Source organism: Elephas maximus, chromosome 16 (genome assembly GCF_024166365.1).
Source record: "Elephas maximus indicus isolate mEleMax1 chromosome 16, mEleMax1 primary haplotype, whole genome shotgun sequence".
Taxonomy (NCBI): Eukaryota; Metazoa; Chordata; class Mammalia; order Proboscidea; family Elephantidae; genus Elephas; species Elephas maximus.
Genome location: NC_064834.1, coordinates 16879830 through 16896063, shown reverse-complemented (window position 1 = coordinate 16896063; position 16234 = coordinate 16879830). Strand labels below are relative to the sequence as shown.

Sequence of the window (16234 nt, the reverse complement as noted above, 5' to 3'; positions counted from 1 at the left end):
ACTTAGATACTTACCGAGGGATCGGGTACTTACGTGGTTTAGAGCGGGGGCTGGCAGACTTTTCTGTAAGGGCCAGATATGAAACATCTTAGGCTTTGGGGCCCATACTGTCTGTGTCACGGCTTTTAACCCTGCCTTAGTCAAGGGAAAGCAGCCATAGATATTAGGGAAAGGGCTGATCTGGCTGTGTTCCGTTGAAACTTTTTTATGCAGACAACGATCTGCTGACCAGATGCGGCTCTTGGGCTGTAGCTTGCTGATTCCAGGTGTAGAAACTTAGATAACGAGCCAGTCTCTTGCTCTTTGCACCTGTCTGTGGTACGTCCCCTTCACTGGATCCCCTCTACCCTGCACCCGTGCTGAGGATAAGATGTTCACTTTTGTACCCTCAAGTCTTTATGTCAGATGAAGATAACCAGGGCAAGCCTTTTGCAAATTCTGAAGAGGGTGCGTGAGTCCTTGTTGTCTCCATTTCCCCTACCCTGGCAGCCCCTCAGCTTTCCTCTGGTCTTTCCCAGCCTCTTTTGTCCGGCCTTCCGGATTGCTTTCACTTTAGGCTTCCAATTCCCTTTCCTGGCCAAACCAGAAAAGATGGCAGTTACCTTTAGCCTTTGAATAAAATGACTTCGCTAACTTTGCCTGAAATATGTACTTTCAGATCCGTTTCCTGTGGGAAGGTAGGGTTGGAGGAGGGGAACGGGAGTGGATAGGCTTCGGTTTGCTCCCCAAATCATATTAACCCCTAGAAGTAAATCTACTTTCATCCTTCTAGGGTAAGAGTTGGGGACAGAGAAGGCATTATAGAGAATGGACCGTATCCCAAAGGACAGGACAATTTCTCTGCATTATTCCACATCTTTTTGCCCTCATCCCTCCCACTTTTTTCCTGCAGTTCCCAGGTTTGAGATAAATAAGTGGTAGGGTTCCACAGCCCGTTCCTAAATTTATGAAGTAACAGAATTAGAAGGTCCCTAGAGCTATCTTATCACCCTTCAGTTTTTAGAAGCAGATTCTGAGGCTCAGAGACAAAAGTCATTTGGGGCGTGTGTGTGTGCGTGCGTGTGCACGTGTTCCTCTCATTCATTCATTCGCTTATTTATTCAGCACATTTACTGAGCACCTGCTCAGTGTTGGGGACTCTCTGGGCACTGGGGATATCGTGGTAAACAAAACCAAGTCCTTCCTCTCATGGAACATATGTTTTAGTAGGAAAGACAGAAAAGAAGTAGACAAATACGTAAGGATTTCATTTTGAAATCAGTGCTATGAGGAAACTAGAATTGGATAATGTGGTAGAGACTGTGAGGCAAGGATTGGGAGTGGAGAAGTGCAGTGCTGGGCTTTTTCATACACCTTATTATCATTTTTGTTTGTTTTGTTTTATTACAACAGCATGATCTATGCATGGACGCCCAGCTTTCACAGTTTGTTCCTGTTGTACGGTTGCAGCTTATGTGGCATAATCCTTTATTCACAACTTTAAAAATATCACTGTATCTGTAGCGTGCCTTGGTGTCGCTGTCATCCTGACTCTTGCAGACATTTTTAAAGCAGCAGGTTTCCCTGTGGTTTTATTGGGAACCGGATCTCAGAAGACCTTCTTGTATTCTGATCGCCCAGGGCTGGGGATGAGACAATTGCACAGTCGGGAGTGAGTTCTTGGGCATCAAACTTTAGTAAATATATTGCTGGAAACATATCACTGTGACAGGCACAAACTGTAACATGTAGCCAAATTTTCAAACCTACCCCTCAGAATTTCTTTTATCACAGATAGCAGCCCCTGCCATTCTTCCTCTTTACCTCGCTCTGTTTTTTTTTTTTTTTTTCCCTCAGTGCTTTTCCTTACAGGCAGTCCCTGGGTTATGAACATCTGACTTACGTACGGACTGTAGTTATGAGCCAATCTTTGCAAAGCCTATTGTATTAAAAATTTGAGGTATATACAGTGGTTTGTAACAACAAAGAGTGCTTCTTTGCAATGCGCGTCGAAACATCATTATTACTGTAATATTACGTTAAAGATGTTTTAGTGTATCTGGAAGTGTTTCTGTAATGTTTTTTTGCATAGAAAGTTACACTATACACCTCCTCCTCACTTATCCACTATCTCATTATCCAACATCTCACATTTATGACAGTAGTAAAATATCTACTGTCTGTTTTGTGCATTAACGACATACATCTGGCAGTAACCCTTTCACAACCGGTGAGACATATAGCATCCACGTACATTTTCTGCCTCTCTGGTCCAGAGGGAAATATGTGTCCCACATAATATTTTGTGATCTGATGTGGTCATCCTCCATTTTTACGTAATGGCGATTTTTGCATAATGACCTGTTTTTTAATGACATGTCGATAAGTTGTGGAATGGGTGTATATTATATATGGAGGCAGACATTTGACTAACTGACGTTAGATATGAACTATGACTATTCTGACTTACGTACAAATTCGAGTTAAAGACAGACTTAGGAATGAAACTTGTTCATAATCCAGAGACTGTCTATACTTAATATTTATTTTCTGTTTCCCTTGCTAAAAATATGGTTCATGAGAGTAAGCGTCCTGTGTGTTTTGTTCACTGTGTATTCCTGGCCCTTAGTAGTTGCTCAGCAAATATTTGGTGAATGAGTGAATGAGGGAGTGAGTGAATGAAAGAAAGGAAATGGCTTAGAAGCAGTGGCTATGAGGATGTTAAGTAAATAATCATAATTGATAAATTCCATAGCAGAAAGGACCTTAGTTCTGCCAAGCATTTTGGTGTCAGACAGCTCAAGCTGTGAGCAACTTGAGATATAATGCAGTCTTCCTGACAGTTCTTAAAATGTCTTATGCTTGTATAAGTTGTGTAGGCCTTCCAAAATCTTGGCATTGAAGGAGCTCATCACTTGCACAAGAATCAGAATCCCTTTTTCTGTAGCTTGGCCTGTTTGCTGGCTACTGACTCATTTCTTCAGCACACTGTAGCTGCTGCCAGGGCAGGAACAAGGTCCAAATACTGCCCTCTGAGAGGTGCTGACGTCAGCACACGCAAACCCAGTAACACAGTGGTGATGTCAACGTGGCAGAGAAAAGGGATGTGGGGAAATTGAGTACATCTTTGACCTTCGAAGGGGAAGTTGGCTTTTCCAGCTTCTAAGGGGCTGTTGCATATGCAAGAAAATAGGTGAATAGTCAAATACCACCACAGCTCTCTAAGCAAAAATACCCTCTTAGCTCTGCAGCCCCTGTGCTGTGCCCGGTGTTGAGCACTTGCTGGGTATCATATGGTTCTTCTGCTCACCATACTGTACTCTGCCATCTCCTTGTTAACTTTGTCTTTCTTGCCTTTGGAGATCCAAGTGAAATTGAACAAGGCTAAGGATGATATCATTAAGAATATGTCATTCCTGAAAGTGGATAAGGACTATGTGAAAGCTCTGCCATCCCAGGGTCTGAGCTCGTCCACTGTGCTGGAGAAGCTGAAGGAGTACAGCTCAATGGGTATGTTCTCACCGTGCGCGTGGTACCTGCTTCCTTAAAACGGCAGGCTGTGTTGTCATTTAACGTTGGCCTGGATTCAGAGTGGCTGACCCCTGGTACTTAAGCATTCAGGGGCTCACGTTCTGTTTCAAAGGCTGCATCTCGTATTTTAAAAAATATATTTAGATTCATCCTCATCCATAAAACAAGCAAATCTCACAGACAGTGGAACTCAGCTCCATTTCTTTATTAAGCATGAATAAAAAGATCCATTTGTGTTTTTAAAAAGTGAATATATGTAGTACAAATCAAATACCGAGTCGTTGTAGGAATTGTGAAACTTACATAAAAGCACAGAGGAAAATAAAAACTCCCTCTAGTTCCATCATCAAAAGATAAACAGATGAGATACACACACACACACATGCGCGTGCGCACACACACACACTCAGACATGGGGCCGTGGTGGTGCAGTGGTTACCTGTTTAGCTGCTAGCCAAAAGGTCAGCAGTTCAAATCCAATGGCTGCTCTTTGGAAACCCCATGGGGGCAGTTCTCCTCTGTCCTATAGAGCTACTACGAATTGGAATTGACTCAGCAGCAATGGGTTTTTTGGTTTATATATATTGGTTTCTACGTCTCTACAATGGAGATAATAATAATAGTACTTATCTGAAAGGATGATTATTGGGTTAAATGAGATCATATGTGTAAGTGTCTTACAGTAGCACGTGTATAGTAAGTGCTTAATATAGGTTAACTATTATTATTACTATTAACACAAGTAGATGCATGTTTATTACAAATTAAGATCAGATTTAAAATACTTCTTAAAAAAAGCTTTTTCATTTGGAATAATTTTAGATTTATAGAAGAGTTGTGGAGGTGGTACAGAGAGTTCTCATATACCCCTTTACCAACCTTCCCCTGATATTAACATCTTTACATAACCCTGGCACATTTGTCAAAACTAAGAAATTAACTTTGGTACTTTACTGTTAACTAAACTACAAATTCTGCCTGCACCTCCCTAGTTTTTTCACTAGTGTCCTTTTTTCCATTCTAGGATCTCATCTGGGATACCACATTGCATTTAGACAAACAGATTTTAAATTTCTGGTTGGCATGTTTTGAGTGTACAAAATTAGATATAGTCCAGAGTGTAGATATTCATGATACAAAGCTGGGGTGATCTCCCTAAGGCTTATATACTAAAGATTTCCATGATTGTGAGGGCCGGTTGCTGCCACCATTCTTCTTTCCCTTCAGCCTTTAAGTCACTGTCCATTGCCATGTTCTCTAGCACCAGAAAAAGAGCAGGAAATGAAATCACATATCCTGTTCGTGAAAGGCTGGTAACCCCTGGTTGAAGATGTGCTCAGTACAGAGCAGTGTCCTCTAAGGAAGGAGTGAGAGTCAGCTGGCCGCAAGCCAGAACATGGCACATAGCTGTGGTAGTGAGGAATTGCCCTGTAGATTTACTCTTCAGTCGTCTCTTGTCTTGTTAGAGAGCCAGAGGTCTTTGCCCCGTACAGTCTCTGGCCACGTGCAGTTCTCAGTGTGTTTCAGAAATAGCTTTCTCACTACCAACTTTCAGTAGGGCGCAGCCATGTTGTAGCAAGAGGACCCAAGACACCCACATCTACAGATTTGTTGGTGTAAAGTAGTAAGTCTTGGGAGAGCACCTCAGACAGGAAGTAGGAAGTCTGACCTCATTTTGTGTCCAGGAACCGTCCCTCTGAACTTTATCCCAGTGTTGACCGTGTTCCTGATCTTGAGTGCTGAACTATTTAGTGCTGTTGGGGGAAGAAAAAAAAAGACAACAAAACAAAACAGAAGCAACAAAACAAAACAGAAGCAACAAACCAGTTGCCATGGAGTTGATTCCGACTCAATGGCGACCTCGTATGTTTTGGAGTAGAACTGCGCTCCATAGGGTTTTGGAAATTGATCACTGGGCCTTTCTTCCTCAATGCCTCTGTGTGGATTTGAACTGCCAACCTTTCAGTTGATAGCCATGTGCTTCACTGTTTGCACCACCCGAGGACTCCTATAGCACTGGAAGCAGGTGGCTAATTCTGGTGTGGGTTCCAGGCTTGTCTGAAGGGAGGGGCCCCTGAAACCAAGATGCTGATTGTTCATCTCTCATCATGGTTCGTCTGCTCCTGGATTCTGTTCTCTGGCTTCTACCCTGATGAGCGTGTAGTAGAATTTTGTACTTTTGTCTTGCCTCTTCTGCTCTTAACAGTTCCCACACTTCCTATGATTGGATAGGAAGGGAGAGAAGAAGGAAGGTTTTGCAGAAAAAGGTCAAGGTAAAGCTACACCAGAGAATGGAAAATAGACATGGACAAAGGAAAATGTTTCTGCTGTTGGAGGCAGTTGAGAATGGATGAGGACAGCCTTATATTGAACTGTCTTTCTTGTACCTAGATGCTATTAATATCTTTCATACCATTGTTGACAATAGTTGATTATAATTTACTTTGCTGTGATAGCACTTTTTTGAAATTCTTGTCTTTTTTAACATAAGAGTGCCATTCAAACTTTTTTCTTTAGTACCTAGAGTGATTATTCCTATTTCTTAGTAGAACTTAACAGTCTTCCCAAAGGTTCCTGTGACCTAGTGGCCTTGACTTACTCTGCAGATGTCTGCTGGCAAGAAGGGCGAGCCTCAGGAGCGGTGTACAATGGGGAGGAGAAGCTCACCGAGCTCCTCGTCAAGGTGAGTGTCAATGCCTGATGGAACCGCCTAAGCTAAGAGTGTATGTGGCCTTTGCCAGCGTAGATGACTTCATTTTTTCCTTTTACGTTCGTAATGAAAAACAATTACTTAAGGAAAACTTACTGTTAAAATAAAACCACAGAACTTCAGGAAGTTTACATTTCTCTGCACCTAAACATAGGCAGATACGCAAGTTGTCAAAGTCATCTTCAACTGTAAAAAAGTACAGTCAACGTTACTTCCGTTTCCAGGGTTTATGGAGACCCCGCGTAGAATGGCTGATGGCTAGGGAAGGTGGTGCTGTCATCTGAGATTGTTCATGGTAAGGGAGGATGAGAAGAGACGAGGCGGGGAAACTTGGGCATTATTCCCTAAACGACCTGAGTCTCAGAATCAAACGGCCTGAGATGCACAGTGGTCTCATTTGTAAGTCAGATAATTTCACCCTTTGTTGAGTTCAGAATTGGCCTTCTGCTTCTTCCATCTCTAATCAAATTTAGTTTTGAAACCCACTCTGTCATGTAAAACAGGGGTTGGACGAAATAGCCTCAAGGCCTTTGTGTTTGATTATTGTAACTCTGAAACTGCTCACACCTTACTAAGTATGACAGATTTTGCTAATCTTAACTTTTGTGCTCAAAAATCTTCCAGTGGCTTCCCATTATATGTAAGATGGAACCCAAGCTTCTTACGCAGCAGAGTATAGAAATCCCTTCCTGAGCTAGTTCCCACCTGTTTTTTTCAGCCACTCCTATTACTTTCCCATATAAACACTGGTGGCATAGTGGTTAAGAGCTTGGCTGCTAACCAAAAAGTTGGCAGTTCAGATCTACCAGCCGCTCATTGGAAACTCTATGGGGCAGTTCTACTCTGTCCTACAGGGTCGCTATGAGTCGGAATCAGCTTGACAGCAGTGAGTTTGGTTTTGAGTGTTCACTAAAGAGAAGAGGCAATGTTGTTTTTGTTAGGTGCCATCAAGTCAGTTCCAACTTATAGCGACCCTACAGGACAGAGTAGAACTGCTCCATAGGGTTTCCAAGGAGCGGTTGGTGGGTTTGAACTGCTGACCTTTTGGTTACAGCCAAATGCTTAACCACTGCGCCACTGGGCTTCTTACTGAACACATCATGTTATTATCATGTGTTGTCCTTCCCCTTCCTCATCTACCTGTTCCAAGTAACAAATTCCTATTCTCTCATGGTCCTACTCAGCAGACACCTTCTGACCATTCAAGATGTTTGTTAGCACTCTGTATGCAAACCTGCTATTGCACTTCATCATAGCTGCTGTGTGCCACACACCTGGACGAATAACTTCAAGTGTCAGAATCAGCACAAAGCCAATTCCTATGAAGTGGAGGTCAAATATATCCCAGACTTCCACATTTTCCAAACTGCTGAAAGATTTTCCATCTTTGATGCTGGCCGCTCTGCCTTCCGTTTGCACACTTCCTTCCCATGTTTAGGTTTGGCAGTTCACCACAACGTCTCACAGAATTCACAGACGGTACTTACAATTAAGTGGTTTATTAAGGAAGTAACAGGCTACAACTCAGAATCAGGGCCAGGAAGCATGTAGGCAAGGTCTGGAAGGCTCCCCCGAAGTGAAGAGCATATCCCTTCAGTGCAGGACAGCTCTCGGCCCCTCTTGGCCTGCAAGCAAGCAGACCCTTCTCTCTGCGATGCATGCCCCTTCTCAGCCGTGCAGGCTATTCTCGGCTTCCTGAGGACAGGCCTCCCGGGGAAAGGCCTCTCTGCAGTTGGCTTCCCTGCCCTTGGCCTCTCCACTGCTGACTGATCCAGCTCATAGCCAGTGTTGCAGATTTGTTCAGCCCTTTTAGCTGCATTCCTTCCAGCAGTTTTCTGCTGTCATCACTGACTCTGACACAGGGCTCCTTCTGGGCCTGTTCCCACCGGCTCTGCCGTAGGGCCCCTTCCTGGCCTTTCGCTGTCTTCAGTGTTATAGCCCTTGACCTTTGTTACAGCTTTTAGGAGGTTCCTTACCTCCTATTTGTTTCTTCTTGCTGCTCCTTTTCTCCATTTTGCTTCTTTCTTCTTTCTATTTCTGGCTACAAACCCCTCTGGGGTTGGCTGCATATATAAGCAAACTCCTGGTTAGTTTCAAGGCATAGCCCTTGCATCAGGACCACGAACTGACCAGAACTGACCAATCCCTTCTAGGTGGGCCACAGTCACCTCATTTGCATAGTAGTCTGTAGTCATTTCATTTGCTTAAGTATATTGACCAATTCCTGCAAGGTCATAAAATAGACCAGTCACAGGGCAGGTTGCAGCCCAGGCCCAGGCAGAAAGCATCACATCATCAAGTTTTTTCACAGCTTGCCCAGGTGATGTCAGTCGACCTGGACAAAAGTAACAAACCCTCAGGGGTAGAAAACTGGGACAGAGGTAACTCCTCAGGGACTAGGGGAAAAATCTTGCAAGCTGTTTTTCCAAAGAACCAAGGCAAGAGGCTCCATAAAGGTATCTCATTTCATCACAACACTCAACTAAGTGCTTTGTATGCAGTATGTTATTTGATTATCCCGAGAGAGTAGATATGACCATAACTATTCCCTTTTGCATAAGAGGAAACAGCCTCAGAGAGGTTATTTGACCTAAGATCACATAGCTAGAAATGGTAGGCAAAACTCAGACTCCAGAGTGGGGTCTCTTCGGTGTCAGAGCCCGTGTTTTTAACCACATCTCTCTTTTCTCCCTTTCCACATTGTAAAAAACTATCTACATGGCTGTCTACACTATATTTATTTGGATTGGGGAACCTATCTTTCCCTTTTTTTCCAATTCCTAGTGTTGTGCCTCAAAAAACCCAAATGCCTAGAAATTTTTGTTTAGTGTGTGGTTCTTTGTTCTTTGCGGAGTAATGACCTTTTTACATCATACGTGCTTGCATTTCTTTGCAGGCTTATGGAGATTTTGCATGGAGTAACCCACTGCATCCAGATATCTTCCCAGGACTCCGTAAGATAGAAGCAGAAATTGTCAGGATGGCTTGTTCCCTTTTCAACGGAGGACCTGATTCCTGTGGAACTGTAAGTGTATGCAGGTAGCATCCAGTTGTCTTTTTTTTTAAGTTTAAAATGGTGGAGTTTATTAAAAATATTTTACAGAGTAATAGTGATTCTTGTGGAAGAATCCAGATTAATGACAGTTTTAAAATATTACTTATAATTTTGTAATCCATAGACCATCAGCATTTCAGAGTATACTTTTCTAGACATTTTTCTGTTTAATTTTTTATTTTGAAAAATTTTAATTCCACATGAAGTTGCTAGAATTGTCTAAAGAACACTGTGTATTTACCAAATAGAAATATTTTGCCACATCTGGTCCCACCCTCCCTCCCTCCCTCTTATCTCTTCGTCCGTGTGTCATAATAGTCTTTTTGATACACTTCTCATGTTACCTAAGCTGGCAGTTTACTTTTATTATTTTGCTGTAAAGTGAATCTCATTCAGTAGTTATTAGGAATATAGGAAGGGGGCCAGGTATTATCTAGATTTAAAGACACACATGAGAATTCCTTGTTTCAACTGTTCTTTCAAGTAGATATTTTTCAGTTTTCCTAAACTATGATGGATAACCTCTGTTTAGATTTGGTACTACAAACTGACTTGCCTTTTCTAGGAACAAAACTAAATCTCGGTTTGTGTAGGGTGGATAGGCTTAATCCAGTACGCTGTACTGGTAACCTAGAGGTGCTAATCCAACCAGATATGTTAACAGTCATTAGAAAGTCTTCCAGTGTAATTATTGAGGGGCCCATGCAAGGACAAGAAAATTTTATAGGTAGTTTCTATTTTTTTCAACAAGAGTGTTTTTTACTATTATCTCGGCACCATGAAAATCAGTATGTTTAAATATTCAGTAGCTAACAAAAGTGGTGTTCCTGGCATTCATTTTCAAAATAAAATTCCAAAGCTGTTAAAAACTGATCCAGCTATAATACTGCAGCAGCTTCCCTTATGGCAGTTAAATGAACGGAGTGATTCTAGAGGGGAGATTATGATATGCTCATAGTAGGTAGGTATTCTCCGGTGCCATAAGACTCTTTATGAACTTTTAAGAGTCTGTAGGTTAAACAGCCATGAAACGGTTTGGTCTTACCTAGTCAAGTTGACAATACACATATCTTTTGACCCAGCAATTCCACTCCTAGGGATGTACCACAGAAAAACTAGTGTACACGTGTACCAGGATATATGTACATAGGTGCTCATAGCAGCATTGTTCATAATAGCAAAAAATTGAAAAGAATTCAGATGTTCAACAGTTGGATGGATAAATAAATTGCAGAATATTGTATGTGCTTCAGTCCATTGCAGTTGTTATTCTTACTGATGCTCAAATAACCCTGTCTGTGAAGAACATAACAACTAGTTAGTGAGGCTTCTATTTTCTTAGTTCACGAATTTCGGTTTTCCTTTGAGCGTGGGACAGAGGGACGTGGGAGAGTAGCAGCACATTTAAACAGAGAATGTGTGGGGTCAGAAATAAAAACTAGAATTTAGGTGTTCCTGCTTTTGTAGTCAGAAGCACACTGGTATTTGCCTATAAGTGATGATATGGATTTGATTAGTTACTGGACTAAAAATAAGACATGTGAAGTAGGTGACTAGAGGTGGTGTTGTTAGGTGTTGTCGAGTCGGTTCTGACTCATAGCAACCCTATGTACAACATCTCCCCTCCAGACAGGAGCTGTCCACGTAGTCTTCTTTTGATTTCTTTACTGCTCCTTCCATGGGCATTGATTGTGGATCCAAGTAAAATGAAATATTTGACAACTTCATTCATCACTTGAGGTTTGTTTTTGCTTAGGTCAGTACCTAAGCACTGGAGGCTTGAAGATTGCTGATTTTCTTCACAATTGGTTTGGCTCTTCATGTGACATTCTGAGGTTGGATTCCAGACCACAGGACATGCTGCTGCTTTGTAGTGCTGACCTCATCTGAAAGCACTCTGTCTTTTCCAGCTCAGAATGCACAGACCTACAGAGCGAGTGTCTCATGCCCCAGCTAAATGCACTTCTTTGTGGAAGGTGGTCACATGTTTCATGAAGACTTCCTGAATCAGAAAATGACTAACTTTTCTCAGCTGATATTTCATGAAGACTTCCTGAGTCAGAAAATGACTAACTTTTCTCAGCTGATCTTCCATGTAACTCCTGACTACTGGGATCTTGTATCCAGTGGTATATATGCGGGTATTATTTTAGGAAATTTCAGTAATTACCCGCTCATTCTATCTCATATTAAGCCACATTAAATAACAAAATTTAGACAGTTTTACTTACCAGTAGATGCTAATGTATGACCCTAGGTGAATTGCTTTAATCTTTCAGGGGCTCAGTTTTCGCGCTTGTGAAATAAAACCCTAGCTCCTACCTAAGATTGTGTGACTCTTCAGAGATGATAAAACTAAGAAGTCCTTCTAGTTCATTGCTTCTGGCTGTTTGTTTTGAAAATTTTTATTCTTAGAAATTATCAAAAAATAGGCAGTTGGGTATAAAGTGCCTGTGTTCACCATGATTTAATGAAAGGCAAGCCAGGCATTAAGGAATGTTAACCAAGAGTCTGTTCGGTGCCAACTACTTGTATGCTAAAAACCCAGTTGTGGTCAAGTTGTGGCAACCCCAGGTGTGTCTGGGCGCCTCAACCCTTATCCCTTCACGTTTGGCACAATTCTGAATGGATCACCCAGCTAATATGGCCTTCACTGACTGGTTTTTCAGAAGATTACCACAGCTTTGTTCTGCGGCACCTCTGGGTGGAGTTGACTTCCAGCCTTTCAGTTAGCAGCTCGACATATCAATAGCTTGCACCACCCAGGGACTCCATTACTGTACTAGGTGCTGGGAGTGTTGTGGTGAGCAGATTGGCCCCTTCCCTTAGGAGTTTGCAGCTTGTTGTTGTGTGCTGTCAAGTCGATTCTGACTCATAGCAAACTTACGTGACAGAGTAGAACTGGTCCATGGGGTATGACTTAAAAGTGACTTTAGGAAAGCAGTTTTCTCAAGGCTCAGGGTTCAAAGATCATCTCAGGGCAGTAGCAGGGATATGTCACCTCAGTATCTATGGACATCTGGATTCCACTGGAATGAAAAACTCTGTTCCTCAGTTCGAGTGCAACCTGTTTGCACCATTCATGTGCTACATTGTTTACGGGAATTGTGGGTAACTCCATAATTACACTTTCAAAGGGTTTTGACATTTAAGATCAAGGCCACGAATTTTTATGCTTTTGAATGGAGTAGAATGCTCTGTGCTGTCTGCAGATGGACTGATTAATATGGAAATGATTGTATACCGATGGGGCCTGGGCAGGTGTGCATTTGTCCAGACAGTGCTGACTTTCTGCTCGCCCTTGTTTAGTAATTTTTACCCTTTCCCTGAGCCAAGATTGGATTTAGCCAACAAAGCCAAATTCTCCTTTGCATTCTTCCTTCAGCGTTTGCCCTGCAGCATGCATCTAAGACCTTTTCTGTTTCTGGATCAGACATTTTCAAGATCAGGGCAGGAAGTACATGCTAGTAGCTCTTCCTAACTCCCGGCCTCAGGTGGCACCTCCTTTTTCTTACAGGTGACCTCTGGTGGGACAGAAAGCATATTGATGGCCTGCAAAGCTTATCGGGACCTGGCCTTGGAGAAGGGAATCAGAAATCCAGAAATGTATGTATGTGTCTGTTTATTCCCCCCACTGTAGATGTGTCTGTTCAGGGGTACTGCTATATGAAAATGAGCCTGACAGTCTATTTCCCTGCTTATTCTCTTCCTCTTGGAACATTCAGTCCTCTTTTCCCCATGTTGTGCCCCCTCAATCCTTATCCCTTCACATTCAGCAAAATTCTAAATGGACCAACAAGCAAAGTTTAGATATCATTCCTATTCCCAACCAAAGTTTATAAATGATTATACTTCAAGCAATAATAAGATTTTTTTTTCCAAAAGTGAATCCTGGATTATTTATTATAAATTATCCTGTAGAGGAAAGCTCTGCTTGTCTTAGGTCAGTGAAAGTTCCTTAAATAAGCTGCCCCAGAGTGCTTCCTAGGAAAATTTCAGCTCGAGGGCTGACTTCTAGGAGGAAGAATGAAAAAATCTTTTTGAGATAGATCCGTCCTAGAATTAGAAAAGCAAAGAGGAAGAACTAGATGGTGCCCGGCTACCACCAATGACTGCCCTGACAGGGGACACAGCAGAGAATCCCTGACGGTACAGGAGAAAAGTGGGGTGCAGCCCTCTAATTCTATTAAAAAGACCAGACTGAGACTGGAGGGACCCCGGAGGTCATAGGCCCCAGACTCTCTGTTAGTCCCAAACTAAAACCATTCCTGAAGCCAACTCTTTAGACAAAGATTAGACTGGACGATAAGACACAAAATGATACTGGTGAGGAGTGAGCTTCTTTGCTCAAGTAGACACATGAGACTATGTGGGCAGCTCCTGTCTGGAGGGGAGATGAGAAGGCAGAGGGGGACAGGAGTGGGTTGAATGGACACAGGAAATACAGGGTGGAGAGAAGGAGTGTGCTGTCGCATTGTAGGAAGCAACTAGGGTCATATAACAATGTGTATAAGTTTTTGTATGAGAGACTGACTTGAACTGTAAACTTTCACTTAAAGCACAATAAAAAAAAGAAAAGTAACTTGCCTACCCTCCCTTGGCAAGCAGACTTGGCAGCAGCAGCTTCTACTGACTCCTTTTCCTTGTACAGTGAAACAAAGGTGCCTTTCCTGTTCCCCCTTGTCCCCCCCAAAAAGCAGATTTTTTGAGGGTAATACAGTTTACAAATTGGAGAAACACAGGGCAGAGAGGAATCTACCATGTGCTCTGAAGCATGGAGGGTGAGGAGTGCTTTTATAGTAAAGACAGGGAAGGGAGTCTGTGATGGTCGTATGGTCACAATGTGGGTACACTCTCAGCTCAACTACCTTCTTCCTGGAACATCCTGAGTAAAGTTTCTCCTAATCACATGCCTAACCCCTCCATTTATTTACAAAGAGCAGCTAAACCCCATTTCTGACCCCTACCTACCTTTATTTGCTAAGAGTGGCTTGGGGCAAGAGCCAAGCTGGTGAAACAAAATGATTATAGGGGCCCAGGGTCTTCTCATCCCATCCAACCAGAGGCCCAAGACCATATGCATATGAATGGGAAGAGGTCAAGATCACATTCTAAGGAATGCAGAATCAGGAGCCTGCAATAAAATGGAGTTGGGATTCAGACCTCATACCAGCCATTTTATTATGCCAAGTGCCTCAGTTTTAGAGGTTTGCTAGCACATTCCCCTCTCTTGTTCAAGCCTCTACTAGGGGGTGCTGAACACCCACAATAGAGTTACCTTTCTTCTGCAAGAACTTCTTGGGTATGTTGCATGCCAAGTATTGAGCTTCTTCACTTTGCCATATTGGTAGGTTTTATCTTCCGGGTGAGCTGACTTTGGTCAGGGTAAGTGTTGTAAACAGGGCCAAATTTGGAGGAATAACTTGGCAATCAGAAATGCTAACTCAAGGTGTGAAATCAGTTACTCCGTTGCTCATAGCAAGGGAGTTGCAGTGGAGTATAATTATTCCAGTGATGCATAACCAAGAAGCAACACCTTCTGGTGACCAGTTAAAATATCAAAAAGGGAGAACCAGACATGGCAGGTATCAAATACTAGGCAGATTTTGGTTTCTGACCATCAAAGGCTTTTTTAACCTCTGAAAAATATTCCTTAGAGTAATTGATTAAAGATTGGCAGTATTTCAATAATTCAGGTTTAACGATATTAGAGTCGGTATGAACAACATAAAGGAGGGCCATTTGGTTTTGAAGAACTGCTTCCCTCGTCATAGTCATTTCAGTATTCATCTCTTGGAGTCTGGCACTTCTGAATGTATTTTTGTCAGCTCTTTGACGTGAGCCATAAAAAAAAAAAAAAAGATCTTTTAATTCATAGCACATTCCGTAACCAGCATAGTGTTATTAGTTCCTGAAATAGATGATTCTTATATTAAAAAAGAAAGAAAATAAAAAATGATATACTAGAAAATAGAGCATTGAATATTAATAATATTCTCATTTAAACGTTATAGTAATTCTTTTCATTTACTCAATCCTAAGTAGCTAATTTTGGTTCGATGCCATTCTGGTTCAGCATGAACTTGAAAACTCTTGTTAGTTTCTACGTAAGAGTTCTATTTAGTCCAATGGCATCCATGTTCAAAATATTATAGTCCTCTTTATAAGCCTGATATAGTCCATTTTTGTTGAAATATTTTGGTCAGGCATTTTCAATGCATCAGCAAGGCAAAGCTTACCTGTAGATGACAAACCTAAAAATGGCTGTGGTTACCTTATATAATACTGATTTTTAAAAAAAGACCTGATGAGAATTAACTATAAAAGTAATGCAAAGCCAAATTAAAACAATTTTTAGACCAAAAATATCTTTAAGCATAATGATTAACTTCATTTTAAAAGAGCGTCAGATATAATACATAATAATTTTGAGACATAATACCATATAGTCAGGAAAGACTGAGAATATACCAAGATTATGAAGTCTCTAAACATCTGGATAAAAAAAAAAAAAAAGTCTGTGGGTAAATGATGTGAATTCCCCAGTTAAAACCATTGGCTTCAATGATGCTAGATTCAAAAGATGCAAAGTTGAGACCAAGTTAGCAATTAAAAATCTTATTGTCTAGTGCCAGGCAAAAATCACGGTAAGATACTGACACTCATAAAAATTTTAACCCAAAGAATTTTTTTTTTTAATTTGACAACACATTTCATGTAATTTATCACATTATATAAACATTTTTCTCATGGGTCACCAGACTTAAATTATTTAAAGATCTTAAAGGTATAAACTTCAGCTTTTCTCCAAGTCATCTGGTTTGGTTTTTGATTTAGAAATTTATTTTGATGAGACTCTCAACTCTTGCCTTTGAGGCATATTACACAGAATATAAATGAACTCTTCAACTCAGTAAATAACAATGAGAAACCCATTTCTTTGCTCTGTGTTATTTGAC

At 41.5% G+C, this 16234-nt stretch overlaps 1 protein-coding gene across 2 annotated transcripts in view; it reads left to right on the top strand.

Moving 5' to 3' along the window:
* The window catches only part of SGPL1 (sphingosine-1-phosphate lyase 1), a 105310-nt gene that overhangs the window by 66957 nt on the left and 22119 nt on the right, over positions 1-16234 (top strand). For both annotated transcript variants that reach the window (XM_049855804.1, XM_049855805.1), the window contains exons 5-8: positions 3342-3489; positions 6117-6193; positions 9117-9245; positions 12793-12881. In XM_049855804.1, coding sequence (XP_049711761.1) covers positions 3342-3489; positions 6117-6193; positions 9117-9245; positions 12793-12881 — 443 coding nt within the window. The remainder of the gene's footprint in view (positions 1-3341; positions 3490-6116; positions 6194-9116; positions 9246-12792; positions 12882-16234) is intronic.